Source organism: Vollenhovia emeryi, unplaced genomic scaffold, assembly GCF_000949405.1.
Source record: "Vollenhovia emeryi isolate VEMERY1.0 unplaced genomic scaffold, V.emery_V1.0 DF939136.1, whole genome shotgun sequence".
NCBI classification, from domain to species: Eukaryota; Metazoa; Arthropoda; class Insecta; order Hymenoptera; family Formicidae; genus Vollenhovia; species Vollenhovia emeryi.
In genome coordinates, this window is record NW_011967230.1 from 1,245,522 (window position 1) to 1,262,513 (window position 16,992).

Here is a 16,992-nt window from a genome sequence, read left to right on the forward strand (position 1 = left end):
ACTGGTTATACTGTGGGCAGAGTGTGTCTCTTTCTTTCTTATAAAAGCATGTGGAAAGAGAAAGATACACTCTGAACTAGTGCAGTTAGGCGCACGCAGTACCTAATACGCATGCGCTATGAGACAATGACACACCGGCCTCTATTGCAGCGTTCTCTTTCTACAGCTATATCGCGTCCTTCGTTGACTCCCTCCCTCTATCTGTAATAGCTCTATGTTTCAATCTAATCCCAATCTCAATCTGTAGTCTGATACGGGCTTAAGAGGATCCCCCAGCCTTTGATGGTGTGCGCCATCTAAACACGAAACGCAGCATACATGAGCACACGGACACACTACTACGATACATCACACCCATACATAAACGCGAAAATTTCATACTAACTATACTCTTATTTTAAACCTCTAATCCTAATTTAGAGGGTTTCACAGTAATTCTACATGTCATCGAATCCTAGGAAACTCAGTTTCATGTGAGTACAAGTTGTAGAACTTTTATACGAAGCACAAGTATGATGGAGTGACAGTTCGCGTCTACAAGGTTATATGTGATCGATTATATGAATTTTGTAATTTTTACTCATTTTTTGTATAAAATTGGAGTTTCCTGGGATTATCAATGCATATACTGTCATTGTACGCAAGCATTTTTGATTCCATGAATTTAATACGACGAAAGGTTATAATTACGAAAATGGTAATTCTGTCGGTAATACAGAACTGCTACGGGATCCTCTTAAGCCCGTAAAAGTAAGCGAGTTCACAAGTAGAAATTATAAATATTTTAGTATTCGCTCACTTTTGTCACTTTCGTAACTTCCAAAACCTGAGAGCGGCCACGCTAGCGTTTCACTTGACACCGTTTTCGCTCGGCTTGAAAAATGGGCGTATTTTAGAACGTTATCGGCAGTGCTTGAAATGGATGTAGCGGAATAGTACCAAAAATGAAAATGGGCGCAAGGCGCTGGAATCAGCCGAGCGAAAACGGTATGTAAACATGGTTCAGCGAGACAAAAGAGCGCCAATATTGACAGTCTGTCAAAATCTAATGACGCGGATTTTTTACACCGGGTGAAGGTACTTGACAAAAAATTAGAGGTACTTTTGGTATAAAATTTAGAATTGAGGGAAACATGAATTCTGCCAGATCCAGAAACCAGCGAAATCACAAACGCGAATCTTCTGGATAATCTAATAATGAAGGTTTCCAATGGTTGTTTAATTTTTTATTTTCTTATGTTCAAGACATTTTTATTATTTTATTCTATAATATTTATTGTAAAACAATTTCTTATAATATTTACATATTTCTAATATTAATATCATTTAAAATACTTTCTTTATATTTGTGTTTCCATTTTCTCAATTGCATAGTTTGTAGTCAGATACTTACACGCTGATTCATATAATTTTCTATTCTGATTTCACGACATTTCTATTCAAATCTCTTGAAGAGAATCGCATAGACAGAGAAAGGCAGAAGGTGAGGATCCTAAGCAGCTATAAGTACTTATTAGTCAAGTCAATAAAGATTACTATCCAGCTGAGAGTTTCGTCATTATAAGAATTATAGGACATTACTTGCACAAAAATAGTTACATGAAAAACTCTGATATCTTTTTATGAAAACACCCTTTTGTACAAACAGGATACAAACAAGTCATGGAATGTACTGCGGCAGTCTTTTCTGGCAGAGAAAAGGGCTCTTCAAGCGGAATCTCTACAGCGACACTCTTGGCTGCCAAGTCCGATGCGTCAGAGCGTCAAAAATCGTTGTCGGATAACACATGAAGTACGCTTGGCCGCAAACTTGCGTGGTCTCTACAGCGCGCGTTATTCTGAAACCGGCAAAATTATAGCCGTCGGTTTTGGAAGTGGCAATATCCAGGTTTGCATCCCGATTTGTTACAGTTTGCACAGGACACCGTGTGATTTTTGCCTCTTATCACACATATTTTGTAGATACGAAACGGCGAGACTGGCGAGTTAGAAGGAACGCTCAAGTCTGATTTAGAAAGTTCCATGCCAATCATGTGTTGCAGGTTTAATCCGGCCCGCAGCGAAATCTTCTATGCTTCCAGTGCCTGTGGAATCATTTTTATGTGCAACACGCATACGAAAGAATTTTCCAAATTTATATTCGGTATAAGGCAAACGATTTTCAATTACATCGTACGTGGTATTCTTTTTCTATTTGCACTTGTCTATGCAGAACCGAAGAACGAGGTGAATACGATTGATGTTAGTATCGCCGGAGATTACTTGGTTTCCGGCGGTAAGGACGCAGCTGTTCGACTTTACAATATACACACCACTAAAGTTAGCATTATTAAACATTATTATTAAATAATTATTTCATAAAATTATAGTCTAATATCTTATAAAATATATTTCAGTTGATATTAATGTACAAAAGAAAGGAAGAATCTCTGACAGAAAGTAAAGCCATAAACTTTCATCGAATGAGAATATTTGTCGCAAGATTTCACAAAGAGTATCCCGATTTAATTCTAACTGGTGGCTGGGACGACACCGTTAGAGTAAATAAAAAATAATATTAATAGTATTAAAAATTTCTTTAAATGTAAACACTGACATTTTAAATTTGGTATATTTTTATCTGTATATAAACATTCATAAACATTTGTAAATATATACGAGAATATAGTGTATAAGTTAAATACTTTTTAAATTTAAATTAACAATGGGGAAACTATGTTGAAAGACAATCATTCTTTAGATTTGGGATATCAGAGTCCCAACCGGTTCAGTGAGGATTATTAGAGGCCCCCATATATGCGGTGACGCTATCGACACGCATGTAAGAATACTTTTATTGCATATTTGCGTGATTTGATGTCTGATTATCAACACGTTGTACGTTATAATATGCACTTTTGCGTATCACGTTTAGGAAACGCACATCCTTACAGGCTCATGGATAGTGCGCGATAGTCTACAAGTGTGGGATCTGACGAGCGCGAAACTCATCGAAACAATAAATCCGTATAACAGACCGTCGACTTTGAACGGCGAGTTTCTCTACGTAGTGCAATATCTCAACGAGGATCCTTATGGCGATCTCATCCTGGCTGGAGGTTCCGGTACTGGCCTAGTTGAAGTGATCAGTTTAAGGGAAAAGAAGGTTTGCGGTCAATCTTTTGTAATATTATAAATTCAGGTGATTGCGGAACTAGAAAATTAAGATAATTAAACATTAATAAAATGGAATAAATATTCTTAATTCATTTTAAGAAACGCATGAATAACAAATTTATATTAAGAATATTCTTAAAATTTATAGTAAAATAATCGTTTATGTAACAATTGTTTTTAGACATAGAATTCAAAGGATAATATATTTTAAAATAAAGCAGATACATATAAAATATGTATATAATATTCGAGTAGATGTGGGATAAAAGTTAGTTCTGACATTCAATTTCATTTGTTATTTTTTAGGTAATGGGAAGCTTCAAGGTAATCAAGCCAATATTCGCAATAGACAGCTACCAAACCACAATAATGTTCGGTGGCATGGAATCTGTATTGAGGCTTGGACATTACAATCTTACCAACCAGATTGTTAATTCTTTTGATAATTCTTATTAATAATAATGTTATTAATGTTATTTTACAAGATGTTGCAAATTATCATTCGCAATTTTTACCAGTGTAATATATTTAAAACATATTGTTTTGAAGTTGAATAATCAAAAAATTATTATAAACTACGCAATTTATATCAGTTTTTTTACTCGGTATGAAGAATCGTAACATATATAACATTAAAACATCAATCGCCAAATTCCGATGATCTCGATCGATGATTAGTGTTCAAATATTACTGTTTTCATTGTTTGACGTAGAGATTTTCCTTTGAACAATTTTGTGAGTTCAATTAATCATCGCTCAAGTTAATCGGAGTTTAACCCGAGCCACTCGGGCCCGGTTTCACCAAACGTCGTTTAACTTCAATCTTAGTTAAATTCACGTTTGTTTCTTTCTAAAGTAACAGTTAGAAAGAGACAACGAATGAATTAAGCTAAGCAACTTGATGAAACCAGGCCTCAGACTCAGCTTTATAAAATATATTGTGTGCTCTCCAAGTTGCTCTCAAATGAAACGACCACATGTTGAGAATGTTCAAAAATCGCAGGCAAGGTATATCGAAGATGAAACATTTTAGAGAAATATATTAAACACAAAAATTATTGAACACCAAACAGTCTATTAGGTGGACATATTAATTAGATCCTGGACTGATGGTGAGTATCCGAGAAAAAGATCACATTGAGTCTTTTAAAAACACCTGTGTTTTATTACATATTCTTGGATGCGTTCCAGCAACGTGTACAGGCGACGCTGCGTACAGCCCGCTGCAGACGACGCTATTTTACCCGCTGGATTGCTTGCGATTTAGCAAATTACTAGAAATCCTAAGTGCTGAGTGGTGCAATGATAGTAATTTATTACATTGCAAGCGATCCAGCGGGAAAAATAGCATCGTACACAGGCGGCACTGTGCAACACAGTGAATCGTTTTATCTTTGTTGTTTGCCATTATTAAACAAGGATAAATAATTATCTGTATTACACTATGCGAATCTGTGTCTCTTGCTGGAAAGCACCCAGAGTGAATCGTTTTATCTTTGTTGTTTACCAGTATTAAACGAGGACAAATAATTCTCTGTGTTGCACTGTGTCAATCTGTCTCTCTTGCTGGAAAGCACCCAGTATAACTGCTGTCAGGACATTTCTTACTCTCTCTCGACGAGAACTTTCGGAGTTACGCTTCTTCAAAGTTGAAGCACCGTCGGCATTAGCGAGACGTAAGAATACGCAGATACGGCGCTCGAAATACATTCGTGTTTCAAATTTGCGCGCCAGTCAGGCTTGCCTACATAAAAATAACTCGAGCGCAAAGAACATCTTCGCGAGCCTTGCCGACATTGTAAAATTATGAAAATTTGTCTGTTTTCAACTTTCCCGTGACAAGCGAAATACACTCGAAAAGTTAGAAATGATCGATTTTAATTTTTGTCGGCGGAGATCGCGAGGGAACCTAACTCGTCCCGGACTCTGCGGTTGGTCGCACTGCCGTCCGTAAGATGCGAAATTGCGAACAGATGCGAAAAATCGGATGGGGAAAGATGGACGCCGCGAGTGAGCGCATCGGTTTTATCTGAAACTCCTCGTCCTGGTAGCAAGAATGGGCAATCAATTAGTGGGCATCGCGCCCAGCCAAATATTCCCGGTAGAGCACTATTTAACGGATCACAATGATTTATTATTTGACGTGAAGTGAGTAACCCGATCGAGAATCGCTCCACCTTGCGCGCGCGTGTGTACGTATTCCTCCGCGAGTCGAGTGCTGTCAAGGGTGCCGTCGTGCCGCGTGCTCGATGATAAAAACAGCCCGTCGGTTCCTCGCGACATTTCTTACGCTCGCGAGTGATACCGGCGAGAGTAACACACGCGTCGCATTTATGTGTCTGCGCGAGGTTCTTGAAGCGGTCCTCGCACGATTGATATCGATAAGAATGTCACGAATAACAGATCAATAATTGACATACGTACGCACGTGCGAAGGTCTACGATATTTGTGAAAATGCTGGGAATATCGTTTAGGACCGATTAATCGCGAAGTGATGCCACATTGCGGATTCGAGTCGTTGATTTGCGAAATTCTTTGCTGTCCGCAGTTTAGGAAGTACCAGATTCTTCAAAGTGGCCCGGGCCCGCAGTCTGGAGGGCCTGATAGTCGTGAAAGTGTTCGCGATTCACGACCCGACATTGCCATTATCCACTTACAAGGACAAGCTGGAGGAGATCAGGTCCAAGCTGGCCTCGGCTGTCAACTGCCTACCGTTTCAACGAATGATTGTAAGCATCGCAACAACGCCGTTCACATATGTATTGCTCGTTTGAGCGCGACTGGTATTAATTGTATGCTTGGATCAGCTCACAGAAAAAGCGGGCTCAATAATGCGGGAATATGTGAAATATTCTCTTTATGACAGGATCAGCACCAGGCCATTTTTGACAAGCATCGAGAAAAAGTGGATCACTTTCCAAGTGTTGTACGCACTTAATCAAGCCCACAAGGTACAGTGAACGTGTGCGAGTCATTTTGAAAAAGGGGGACTAGCTGTTGTTGAAAGTAGCATGCCGCAAAGAGAATTGTTCAAGTTATCTATTTTCGCTAAAGTGACTTCTCTCAGTTTATAATTTCTGGCTTATTTGAATAAGAAGAGGCGCATTGTTGCTGATGATGATTCTTCAAGGCGGATGTTTTCTCTTTTCTACAGTTTGGTGTTTGCCACGGTGACATAAAATTAGAAAATATTATGATAACCAGTTGGAACTGGGTACTACTCACGGATTTTGCTAGTTTTAAGCCGACGTATTTGCCAGAGGACAATCCCGCAGATTTTTCATACTTTTTTGATACCTCCAGGAGAAGGTAAACTCTTTACTAAAGTCGCTCACTTTCCTTTTATCTCGATGGACTCGCGTCTCCATTTAATATCTTTTTCTAGAACCTGTTACATAGCGCCTGAACGTTTCGTGAAAACACTATCTTCAGAATTGAGCAACACGTTGCTGTTACCGGAACAGGAAGTAAAGACGGGCGATCTGCATCCCATGATGGACATCTTTTCCGCAGGTTGTGCTTTAACGGAATTGTATAACGAAGGACATCCGCCGTTCGATTTTTCGCAACTCTTGGGTAGGTATATGACATTTTTATTGTTTTTTCTCTGTTGAACGAAAAGTGGGTACGAAGTAAAGTGGAAGTGAGAGTCGGCCTTGCACACGAAAGCTCTGTTAATGCGGCGTTAATATATTTCAGCGTACAGAAACAACGAATATTCTGTGAGCAAGCACTTGGACAGTATAGACGATCCAGGGATACGCGAGCTGCTTAGTTCAATGCTGGAGAGAAATCCGGCAAACAGGCAGAGCGCAGAGATCTATTTGGCTCAGACTCGCGGCACCATCTTCCCGGAATACTTTTATTCCTTCCTACAGTCTTACATGCTCATTTTCTCTGCCGCTCCGATCTTATCGCCGGACGAGAAGATAACGCGATTGAAGAAGGACATTGGTAATATTATAAGTATACTAAAGACGGAGGAAAGTGAACGGATGAAAACGAGCGAGATAAAACCCGCGGAAGCCGCGAAATCTGGCCAATGCGAGAGTAATGTGGAGTCGATCAAGGACGATTCCGGCCACAGCGAGGAGAATACGATGGTGGAAGTCGACAGCGATCAGAGCTCCGATAAGACCGATTTAAATCAAACTGATATGAAAAGCACACCGCAAGATGTTGGCAGTGACATTCAAGTGGACACAGAATCGGAGATGAAATCGTCCGAAGATCGCAAGGCGTGCGACGCAGAGTCCAAGAAATCAATTTCTACCTCGAGTGAGATTCTAGAAGGACTCGTTATTATAACTCAGCTCGTTACATCTTGTATAAGAGGATTGCATCACTCACAGTCTAAACTGCACAGCTTGGAGATCTTATTGGAACTGGCTGAAAATGTTTCTGACGAGACAATTCTCGATAGAATATTACCTTACATCGTAAGTCATCAAAATGCCAATTTTTCGTGAAAACTTTCAGCCATACAAAAATTAACATTTTATATGAATTTATATTCATTGAGCGAAACTGCTAAAAAATTTGATGAATTAATTGCAATTCTGTTATATTATTAATTATTGTTAATATCTTTAAAATATTTTTTTCTAGTTCCATTTGGTTCACGATCCGGCGCCGCGGGTAAGAGTATCAGCGATACACACTCTAACGAAGTGTTTACATCTTGTGAAATCGATACCATCCTCGGACGTAAACATATTCCCTGAGTACATTCTGCCAGGCTTAGCGCACATAACTCAAGATGAGGCAGTTATTGTTAGGGCAGCTTATGCAGAGAATATTGCATATTTGGCACACATCGCCTTGCGTTATTTGGAAAATGCTCATCTGTCTAACTTGGGCAACAAAGAGGGACCAAAGCCCAGTTACGACAGCGAACTGCAAACCTTGCATGAAATGGTATAGCTGTTTTCTACGTTTTATAAAGAAAGAGTGAAACGGCATAATTTTCGCCGATGTTTTTGTCGTTTAAATTAAAAAAAGAGCTGAAAGCACTGTCGATCATCTAATAATGCTCCTCGTATCTTTCATTTAGGTTCAACAGTCGGTGTCTATGCTATTAACGGATCCCCAAAATTTGGTGAAACAGACGTTAATGGAGAACGGAATAAACAAATTGTGCGTGTTCTTCGGAAAACAGAAAGCTAATGATATTTTGCTCAGCCATGTTATCACGTTCTTAAACGACAAAGAGGATAAGGAACTGAGAGGCTCTTTTTTTGAATGCATCGTCGGTGTGGCTGCGTACGTCGGTTGGCACAGTAGTCCTATACTAATGCCGCTTCTGCAGCAAGGACTATCCGATCCTGAAGAATTTGTAACCACAAAGGCCATAAATGCCATGGCAACTCTTACAGAATTGGGTCTATTACATAAATCTGCTCTGTATCAGTTATTATCAGAAACTATGGTCTTCTTGGTATGTTATCGTCATGATAGCACATTTGATAAATCTTTGATACGTAATAATTTAAAGTAGAACATTAACAGGTTCTTTTATAAGTTTAGAACGAATATTTTCTTATTTTGACAAATCAGCGAAATTGAAGCTTGAGGATTTTAATAAATTTTTTTTATAGAATGTTTAAAATGATTTCTTCTTTTTGTAAAATAATAAAATGCGATTTAAAACAATTAGATACTTAATGATGAAAATTAACAAATTTAAAAAGACTTTAAAATTTTTATTAAAGAAGACTTGAATTGGGAGACACACTTTGCGTATTAATGTGACTAATTTCTTGTAGGTTCACCCAAATCTTTGGATACGTCATGCAACAGTCGGTTTTATATCTGCGGCGGCGAGAACTCTGAATGTGGTGGATGTCCAATGTAAAGTTCAGACAATGCTCCAACCATATCTAAAGCACTCATTGATCCAAATAGAAAAAGAGATTTTATTGCTCGAGGCACTTGTCCCGTCGATATCCAGAATAGTGTACGATTCCGTGGTGAAATATAATGATGTCGAGGAATTATTCCAAGTACTTGAACACAGGCAGGCAGCCAGGGCGAAAGCCATAACGGGTGTTGTATCGCCACAATACAACGACATGAGTACTTCCTTAAAAAATGTATGTGACATTGATTAAATTAGCATATGTCTGATTTTCTAGATAACATTGCAGGAAAAATTCTGTCGTATTGCAAATAAGTAAAATTTCAAAATGCAAATATGAGATGATGTTGCACTGCATATTCAGCGTGCATGTAAGCATAAAAAAAATTCAATTCAAAAAGATTCACGGAGATATTCCTTTCTAGCTTTTCAGACGACTGAGTTCGGAATCGATGACCGAGGCAGTTGAGAATCAGTTGCTGATCATGAAACCACACTTGATGAAGATCAACAAGTATCGCAATTCCGCGGACTCGAAGCAAAACGCTATCAAGTCCGTGGATGGCAAACTGGAGCTAAGTCCTGTGAAGGATAGGATAAGACACCACGTCGTCGTGTTGTATCCCGATACTAAGGGAGACTTAACTCTGCCGCCCTTCAAAAGATTGGATCGAAGAACATCGGAGACGGTTAGCACGTACGCAACAATGAATCAAGAATGGCGCACGATGTTTGCAGCTCAAGATAACACTCAGGTATCACAATAAAATGATTGAAGCCCGGTTTTTCATTTTCTGGTTAACTGTTAACCAGAAGTTAGTTGACTCTCTATCTTTTTCTATGTTATTATCTAAGAAGAGACAGAGAATCGACTAACGTCTGGTTAACCAGAAAATGAAGAACTGGGCTTGAAAATTCTTTCTGCATCGTTATGCTAATTGTATTGTTTGCAATAATTATTTTTATATTGCAACAGCACGCCATCGTTAAAATGTCAGACATGACCGGGAGCAGTGGCAGCCCCAGCCAGAGCATACACAGCGGAGACATCCATCTCTCTCCGCATCATTGCCTATCGGATATGACGAGCATTAATTCTCTCATGAACGATCATTCGCTTCACGAGCGGTCTTACATACAATGTAAGCGAAATTAATATGAATATTAAAGTAATAATTTTTTTTCTGTGAACTTGATCAATTTGTTAATAACTTTTGTGTTCCGTAAAGTTATAGAAAAACATTAAATGATGGTGACGATTTTGCAGATAGGTGTGCGCCTTGCCGATTAGAAGTGCGGCAGTTAACGTACCGAAAGCAGGAGCAACACGCAGCAGTATTAAGAGCGAAGCGTTGGGCCAACAACATCGCCTGTGAAGCTGGTAAATAAAAATTGAATCTCTTTGTACAGATTGCGTCATGCTGTATGATTATTATATGCTTCTTTATTCATTATTGATGTTGGCTAAAAGGCTCCACATCACTGCCAAAGGATTGGAGGCCCCGAGGAATTCCCGTCGCGCATCTTCACGAGCACCGAGCTGCGGTGAACAGACTGGTTTCAATACCGGATACCAGCCTGTTCGCGAGTAGTTCCTCCGACGGATGCATTAAGATTTGGGACGCCAGTAAGATGGAGGGACGAAATATCGCTAATCGTTCTAGGTACTGTCCTTCTCTTCCAGAACAACTACACGTTGATGCTTTAACTAATTTATCATATCATTTTCTTTTTATTTAAGACTTCGAGCTACACTTCGAGTAACTATTTTTTTATATTGTACTTTACAGGCAAACGTACATGCACAGAGGAGGTCCGCTGGTTGGCTTAACCGTATGCGACCAAGGGCAATCTTTAGCGAGCTCGGCGAGCACGTCTGGAACGGTGTTCGTACTTCGGATTGAGCCGAATTCTAGTAAAATGAGCCTGATCGGCACTCGTCAATTGGATCTCCAGGTGATTAGAGATTTTCACAACAATATAAAAATTTAATATAAAGGAATATTAAGGACACGTTGCTCGTGATTAATGTAACAGGAAGAAGGATGCGCAGTCGACCTTCAGTATCTAGATTCCGGCTCGCAATCGGTTCTCGTGTACGCCTCGTTGTATGGGTCACTGGTAGGTTGGGATCTACGGTGTCCCGGCACAACGTGGCGTTTGGAAAACGATTTGAAGCATGGAGTCATCACATCGTTTTGCGTAAACAGTCATCAGCAGTGGTTAACCATCGGCACGAGCTCGGGTTTCCATATCTGTTGGGACTTGAGGTTTCAATTGCCGATAACGAGTATCAAGCATCCAACAGGTAGATTAGCTCACCGATGTTATTTTCCATTGCTTGATACAAGTGATACAACTCCAAATGCTTTCCATTGTTATCGAACTTTAGGTGCCAGAGTGCGAAAGGTGATTACGCATCCAATGGAGCATTCGTGGATAATCTCGGCGGTGCAAGGTAACAACGAGATCTCCATGTGGAATCTGGAGACCGATCATCGACAGATGGTTCTGTGGGCATCGAATGCTCCACCGTTGAGCCGTACTCAAACTGGTCACACTGTATGCGCTATGTACGCCGGATGCATCGATTGCTCGGGCTTCCTTCTGGCTGGCGGAACCGATATGCGTTTACGCTTCTGGGACTTCAATAGACCTACCGTATCCTATGTCGCTCTACCCGCTGCTAACGATGTACTCACTCCAAATTCATTGGCATACGAGTCAGTGATCAATTGAATATAAACTTCATCATGTCGTTGTATATATTTATCGTATTCTTGCGTCATGACGTGTGATATTGTTTCGTTGCTTACAGTTTACGTTTAATCGACGGAACGAACGTCGTGCAAGAAGTATTGGTGGACGACGATTCTAATCCGTTGTCCGGAAGTGATGCGAGAGGAAGAAACATGGAGGAGAGCGGCCCCGAGACTCCACCCTCCGGCCAGCACGACACGATCTCCGCCGTGGCCATGTCGAACACCTGCATTCTCACCGGCAGCACGGACGGCCTGATACAGGTCTGGAAATGATTGTTCTTCTCGCTCCTGAATATGATTTCACAGTTCCTCGCGTGGACGACAAAGGATTTTATCAGTGCAATGCGGAATTTCTCCTCAGTAATAACGAAAACATTGTGATCCAAGTAAGGGATAAGTTATTCTAGATTTCTTCAGGTAAATTATCCAGCAATGCCGGACAGTGATCGTAGTATAATTTATTTAAGGACGGTCGGGGAAATTGGGATGTGGTGTAACTGTGATACCACAATGTCCCGTTTCGGCAAAAACTACCAATCATATTTTTTTAACAATTCCGTGATTATCATCGACGACAGGTCTCATTGCGATTGTTACGAAGTTACGATGGTATCATACTTATCTCACTGTGCAAAAGCAAAACTAAATCTACAGATGTATGTTTGTTTCCAGATTTTTGTTCACGTTTATATCATTTTAAAACAATTGAAAATCGTGTTTCTCTAAATATAATTTTATAGATTAACTATAGACCAATACAACTCTCTCGATTGTATTTAAATTTAAGCCGTATTTATATTGTTTAATTTGCTTGGATAATTAAGACGATTCTTGTTACTTTCTTAGACCTGTTATACAATACGTCGCTTGTCGCTGTCGGATATCGCGACAAACGACGTATTGTATAACAGGCCTAAGGACGTTCATCGGCTGTAATCGTAGCCAAAAGTTTTCGCCCACATTTGGTTTTCTTTCCGTACAGCGACACGACTTTTAGCGTAAATTATACACACTACACAATTAACGCAGCTCTGCGTCTTACATGTATACATTAGCACGGTTTGTTAAAAACGAAGATCGAACAATGTTGCCTTTGTGACTGTATTGGCCGACACGCTTTGAAATATCGTCAGATGGAAAATTCCGGATTACAATTACACATAAACGGTATGACTACGTATCCCTATCTTGTAATATATATCATTCCTAATATCATTATGCATCATAAATTAGTATTTTTAGCAAAAATACATAAACATTTTCTATCACAATAAATTAAAATATCCCTGTAGAACATGTTTCGCCTATACCATGAGAGTAATTTTGATATTGAATATCTTGACTTCGGTACGGACACGGTTTTAAAAATTGAGCGGGCATATAGATAACACTATTAATTGTACATGGTCCAAATTTGAAGCAAATGCATAGAAAATCGAATTGCCGATGAACGTCCTTAAACCAAGCATCAACGTACGCACAACACCGTGCTGTACGAACTCTGTGATCCTGGACTGTACATAAGAGTATGTAATATACATAATGTTCAAGACTACCGATGATTATAATTGCGTTATGGAGGCGTGCATTTTTTTAAAAACTTGAACGTAAACTTACATGATAACATATATATATATATATATTGTATATAACTTATTTTTATATGTAAGAAAAAGAAAAAATGAGAGAAAGAAAGAGAGAGTTCTGAGTATTAATGATATATTAGACATATGTGATGAGTTTAGAATGTCGATGTTACACAGATCGATAGATAAACCTTTGAGATAATTGTATCTAAGTTAGCAAATATTTAGCGGATCCGTACGCGCACTATAAATTTAACAAAGTTGCATCAATGAAGTGACTTTGCAGTAAAAGTGACCTGTAAGCCACATTTTTACAGCTCTTAGTTGTATTTTTTTTAGCTTTATTCCTTGGATTATCCATACCGATGAATTTTTTTCACTCCGATACAAAGTCACTTTCTGCAATGCGATAAATTTCGTAGTCGCGTTTTTCTTCTTTTTTTTAAATTTAGCACACATGCGAATACGGACCGAGAAGCGAGAAGTAATAAAATTCATGTACGAAGGATGCAACGCGAACAATTATCTTCTCGCTTCGTACCTTACATGATGAGCGCGTAAGTAGCTATGTGTAATCACGAATATTTATGTACGCTAGTTTGCTAGTATTGTCACACACGGACGCATACGTACACGCAATTACATTGACTGAAATACTCATAACCGGTGGACGTATATTGTCTAAAAAGCTACGTTGTTACAATAAATTCATATTTTGAACGCACGACACGTTCTCGTTTGGCACGACAGATTGAGAGCTCGATCGAGAATTTCCCTCACCACGGACAAACAGGCGCGGCGGGATAAGGCACACGTCCCGGAAACGCGTACGCATCTGGATTTATAGTCCTGCAGATCTGTCTCCAGCGCTCCTTACCACCTCTACCTTGACGATAGCCGTTTGCATAGTATCCGGTATTTCGATTGTACGAGGGCTGCTGAGGGAACCACAAATCGAGCCAAGGTATACAGAGAACAGAACTGACCAGCAGTAACAGCAGGATGATTAACTTCATTTTAGTTGTTTCTTTTGGACACTCCGGTCATAATCTCGTAATGATATTTCTTGTGACTGAAAGGAGAGAGAAAATTATTTTCTATTTTTAATAAGTAAATATTTCGGACCCTTGTGTTCAAAATCGTTCGGCTTTGCACTGTGTATATTCGCGTCTAGCATTGCATTTTAATTTCCAAACTAAAAACTTAAAAAATGTCTAAAGCTAAAGCCGGAAGATTGGAAACTTGATATTTTGAATTATTAACTTTTAAACTTGACATTTTTATAAAAATACAATATGTATCTCTATGGAAAGGTCCATTGATTTCTTAAGTAAATTTCTAAAGCAGAGTTTTATGGAAATTATTCTAGAAGAGGCAAAATTTTCTGGTTTATTTACAGATTACTCTCGGGATTGGCTTGACTTTGCTTAGTTTCCTTAAGTTGTTCCTCATTATAACTGAAACGAGTATTACGTAATTGAAGTAATTGAAAAGACTTGTTATTGTTCTTACATCACTCAGTTTCCTTCGATCTCCCTGGCATCCGTGATAACACAGAATCTATAGCGGCACCAAGTGAATGTCCTGCAAAATGAAGAATGAAAGTTCTATTGGAATCAACTGCTCGATTTTATCACTTCTGACAAGTGTCGCGGCGCACGTAGCAGTGCACCAAAGTGGATTAAAAACGGATAACGCGCGTTCACGCACCAAAAAACCGTATAATGAAAACATCATTGCGTCACGGGCTCAATGTTTTCTTATCGTGGCTTTCACGCTTCCTGAGCCGTTGGGATTAACAGCTATGCGACATCCTTCCTGGAAACACTCGTCCACGCTAATCGCGTTGTCATCTTTGTTCTCCAATCGTTCTCCAACGGAAGAATAATCGCTATCACCCCTGCGAAATGTTAATGGAGCGTGGATATAACAATTGAGTCTTGTGCCTAATCGCAGGCAACTGGAACAAGTACACTACCGCAATGGAGAGATGCTGGATGCTTACCGCTGTTTTATATACCACTGGCTTACCGCCCTACCGCTCGGAAAAATGCGCGGTTAAATGGTGAATCTGCGCTGCCTTTTGATGAAGGATCTCGGGACACCGAGCGCGTACGTATTCGATCGACTTTAGTAAGAGCCTGCAGCGGTGATTTCATGATTATATTATGTATAAATCAAAGAGAGGAGCCATAAAAACAACGCGAAAAGAATCTAGATTCACAATTTACATAAGCGGTATGTAATTTGGAATCACAATTGAATTACTAATTAAACAGATCTACAAAATCAATTGTATTGAACCACAAGATATTTAATCTTCAGTTTCTTCAGTCGCTTAATCTTCAATCGTAGATTTTTATGTCGTTTCGCAAGTTTCTTCAATCGTAGATTTTTATGCTCCGAAATTTCTTTTTTCGTTCTCTTAGTATCACCTGTTCTGAAGAATATTAAGCATTTTAAATTTAAATATCCAAACACACAATCTGTTTTATGACATTTTGCATTACAGATCCCCGAGTTTTTTTACTTACATTCATGATCGAGGCATTGAATCACATCGATAGACGATTCCCAGATCCTTCATGTTTTTCCTGTAAGGAGACTGCGATCGAGATTTCATATTCCATCAGCGAGTGCCGTCTCTTGACGATCATCTCCTCGATTTGGGATTCGTGCACGTGCTGACAAAGTGACGCACCGGCTCTGCGCGCTTCTGAACTTGGGGAAGGCCCTTTCTCACCGTCCTGGCCGTTGTTTATAGCGATTTATATGCAACATTCGTAGTTCTCTTCGTTCGCTCCCCCGCTCGCGTATTCCGCGCACGCAATATCGTTTGCGGGGAATACGAGGGAGATGTATGAGATACCGATACCATCGTAATTACTCATTTGCCCGGTATGCCGCTACGTCCTATGCTAATGATATTTTCACGTGACTCCTCGAGGTACAGGAAGAAAAAGGAAGGAGCTCCCCGTGCGCCAAGTAACGCTCGGAAGACACAGAAACGGCCGACCGCGTCGCGATTACGATCAAGATCGGTTTACGGTTCCTCTGGATTAGCATTCGATGTTTAATTCATGGACCGCGCTTTCGGCGTAGACCTGTCCGCGAAATCCGGCGCTCGGCATAAAACAATAATTTTGCATACGCAACGCGCCGGCACGTGCTTGCATGTCGTTGCGTGCACTCATACGTCAAGTGCACCGGACATTTCGGCTGGATTTCGTGGCGTGCGTCTTTCCGCCGGGATTGCGAAAAGAATCGCGCGACCCACATTATAGCGGCGATCCGCGCGCGAGATACACTCCATATCCTCGCGTCCGGCTCTTCCGCGCTGGCGCCCAACTTTATTGGCAGCTGCTCCACATCCGAATATCGTGCCAAGGACACCGATACGCCGAAGACGCGGATTATCTTATCGGCAAACTTGACACACTTTCCGCGCCGCAAGACCGATCGCGCGAACCAGAGCGCGAGTTGCCCTTTGACCTTTCCCTCGCTTATTGGGCTGTTTCCTCGTTCATTTAATATCTTTTTACTCTGTAAAAGTCAATCAGTGGATTATCACTGAAAATAGTCACTAATTGACTTTTAGAGAGTACACCGAGAGAATTTTCCCTTAAAATC

The 16,992-nt window shown here is 40.0% G+C and overlaps 2 protein-coding genes and 1 long non-coding RNA gene across 6 annotated transcripts; 2 read left to right on the forward strand and 1 right to left on the reverse strand.

The window, feature by feature from the left end:
• The first annotated feature begins 944 nt into the window (after positions 1-944).
• LOC105567672 lies at positions 945-3,759 on the forward strand. The gene is made up of 9 exons (XM_012022733.1): positions 945-987; positions 1,148-1,203; positions 1,382-1,483; positions 1,649-1,888; positions 1,963-2,319; positions 2,397-2,540; positions 2,741-2,821; positions 2,915-3,145; positions 3,463-3,759. The coding sequence occupies exons 1-9, from the start codon at positions 945-947 to the stop codon at positions 3,610-3,612; spliced, it is 1,404 nt and encodes a 467-aa protein (XP_011878123.1). The 3' UTR covers positions 3,613-3,759.
• Positions 3,760-5,134: 1,375 nt separating this feature from the next.
• On the forward strand, positions 5,135-14,086 carry LOC105567590 (phosphoinositide 3-kinase regulatory subunit 4). Of its 2 annotated transcripts, XM_012022551.1 has the most exons (17): positions 5,135-5,304; positions 5,706-5,886; positions 5,965-6,108; positions 6,312-6,466; positions 6,543-6,733; positions 6,857-7,596; positions 7,766-8,074; positions 8,211-8,594; positions 8,923-9,249; positions 9,440-9,769; positions 9,991-10,156; positions 10,282-10,395; positions 10,486-10,678; positions 10,805-10,970; positions 11,052-11,322; positions 11,407-11,737; positions 11,833-14,086. In XM_012022551.1, exons 1-17 carry the CDS (start codon positions 5,213-5,215, stop codon positions 12,047-12,049), a joined length of 4,311 nt encoding a protein of 1,436 aa, XP_011877941.1. In that variant the 5' UTR covers positions 5,135-5,212; the 3' UTR covers positions 12,050-14,086. The 2 variants fall into 2 exon arrangements, with proteins under 2 accessions (XP_011877941.1, XP_011877942.1); XM_012022552.1 differs by lacking the exons at positions 10,805-10,970; positions 11,052-11,322; positions 11,407-11,737; positions 11,833-14,086 and having other exon boundaries at positions 10,472-10,545.
• Positions 14,020-16,898, reverse strand: LOC105567589. 3 transcript variants are annotated; one of them, XR_001009371.1, is made up of 5 exons: positions 15,897-16,898; positions 15,368-15,802; positions 15,073-15,262; positions 14,875-14,946; positions 14,020-14,434 (listed from the first exon to the last, which is right to left on the reverse strand). It is a non-coding gene; the product is annotated as an uncharacterized LOC105567589 (long non-coding RNA). The 3 variants fall into 3 exon arrangements; XR_001009370.1 differs by having other exon boundaries at positions 15,368-16,898; XR_001009369.1 differs by lacking the exons at positions 15,368-15,802; positions 15,897-16,898 and having other exon boundaries at positions 15,073-15,357.
• Positions 16,899-16,992: the final 94 nt, after the last annotated feature.

What these genes read in the sequence shown, in the direction of transcription:
- LOC105567672 (XM_012022733.1), top strand. Translation starts at nt 945, where the DNA reads ATGAAAATGGGCGCAAGGCGCTGGAATCAGCCGAGCGAAAACG. An exon ending in ACAATATACACACCACTAAA is followed by an intron (nt 2,320 to 2,396) that starts GTTAGCATTATT and finishes AATATATTTCAG; the next exon opens with TTGATATTAATGTACAAAAG. An exon ending in GCTGGGACGACACCGTTAGA is followed by an intron (nt 2,541 to 2,740) that starts GTAAATAAAAAA and finishes ATCATTCTTTAG; the next exon opens with ATTTGGGATATCAGAGTCCC.
- LOC105567590 (XM_012022551.1), top strand. Translation starts at nt 5,213, where the DNA reads ATGGGCAATCAATTAGTGGGCATCGCGCCCAGCCAAATATTCCCGGTA. An exon ending in CAGAAACTATGGTCTTCTTG is followed by an intron (nt 8,595 to 8,922) that starts GTATGTTATCGT and finishes AATTTCTTGTAG; the next exon opens with GTTCACCCAAATCTTTGGAT. An exon ending in AATATCGCTAATCGTTCTAG is followed by an intron (nt 10,679 to 10,804) that starts GTACTGTCCTTC and finishes TGTACTTTACAG; the next exon opens with GCAAACGTACATGCACAGAG.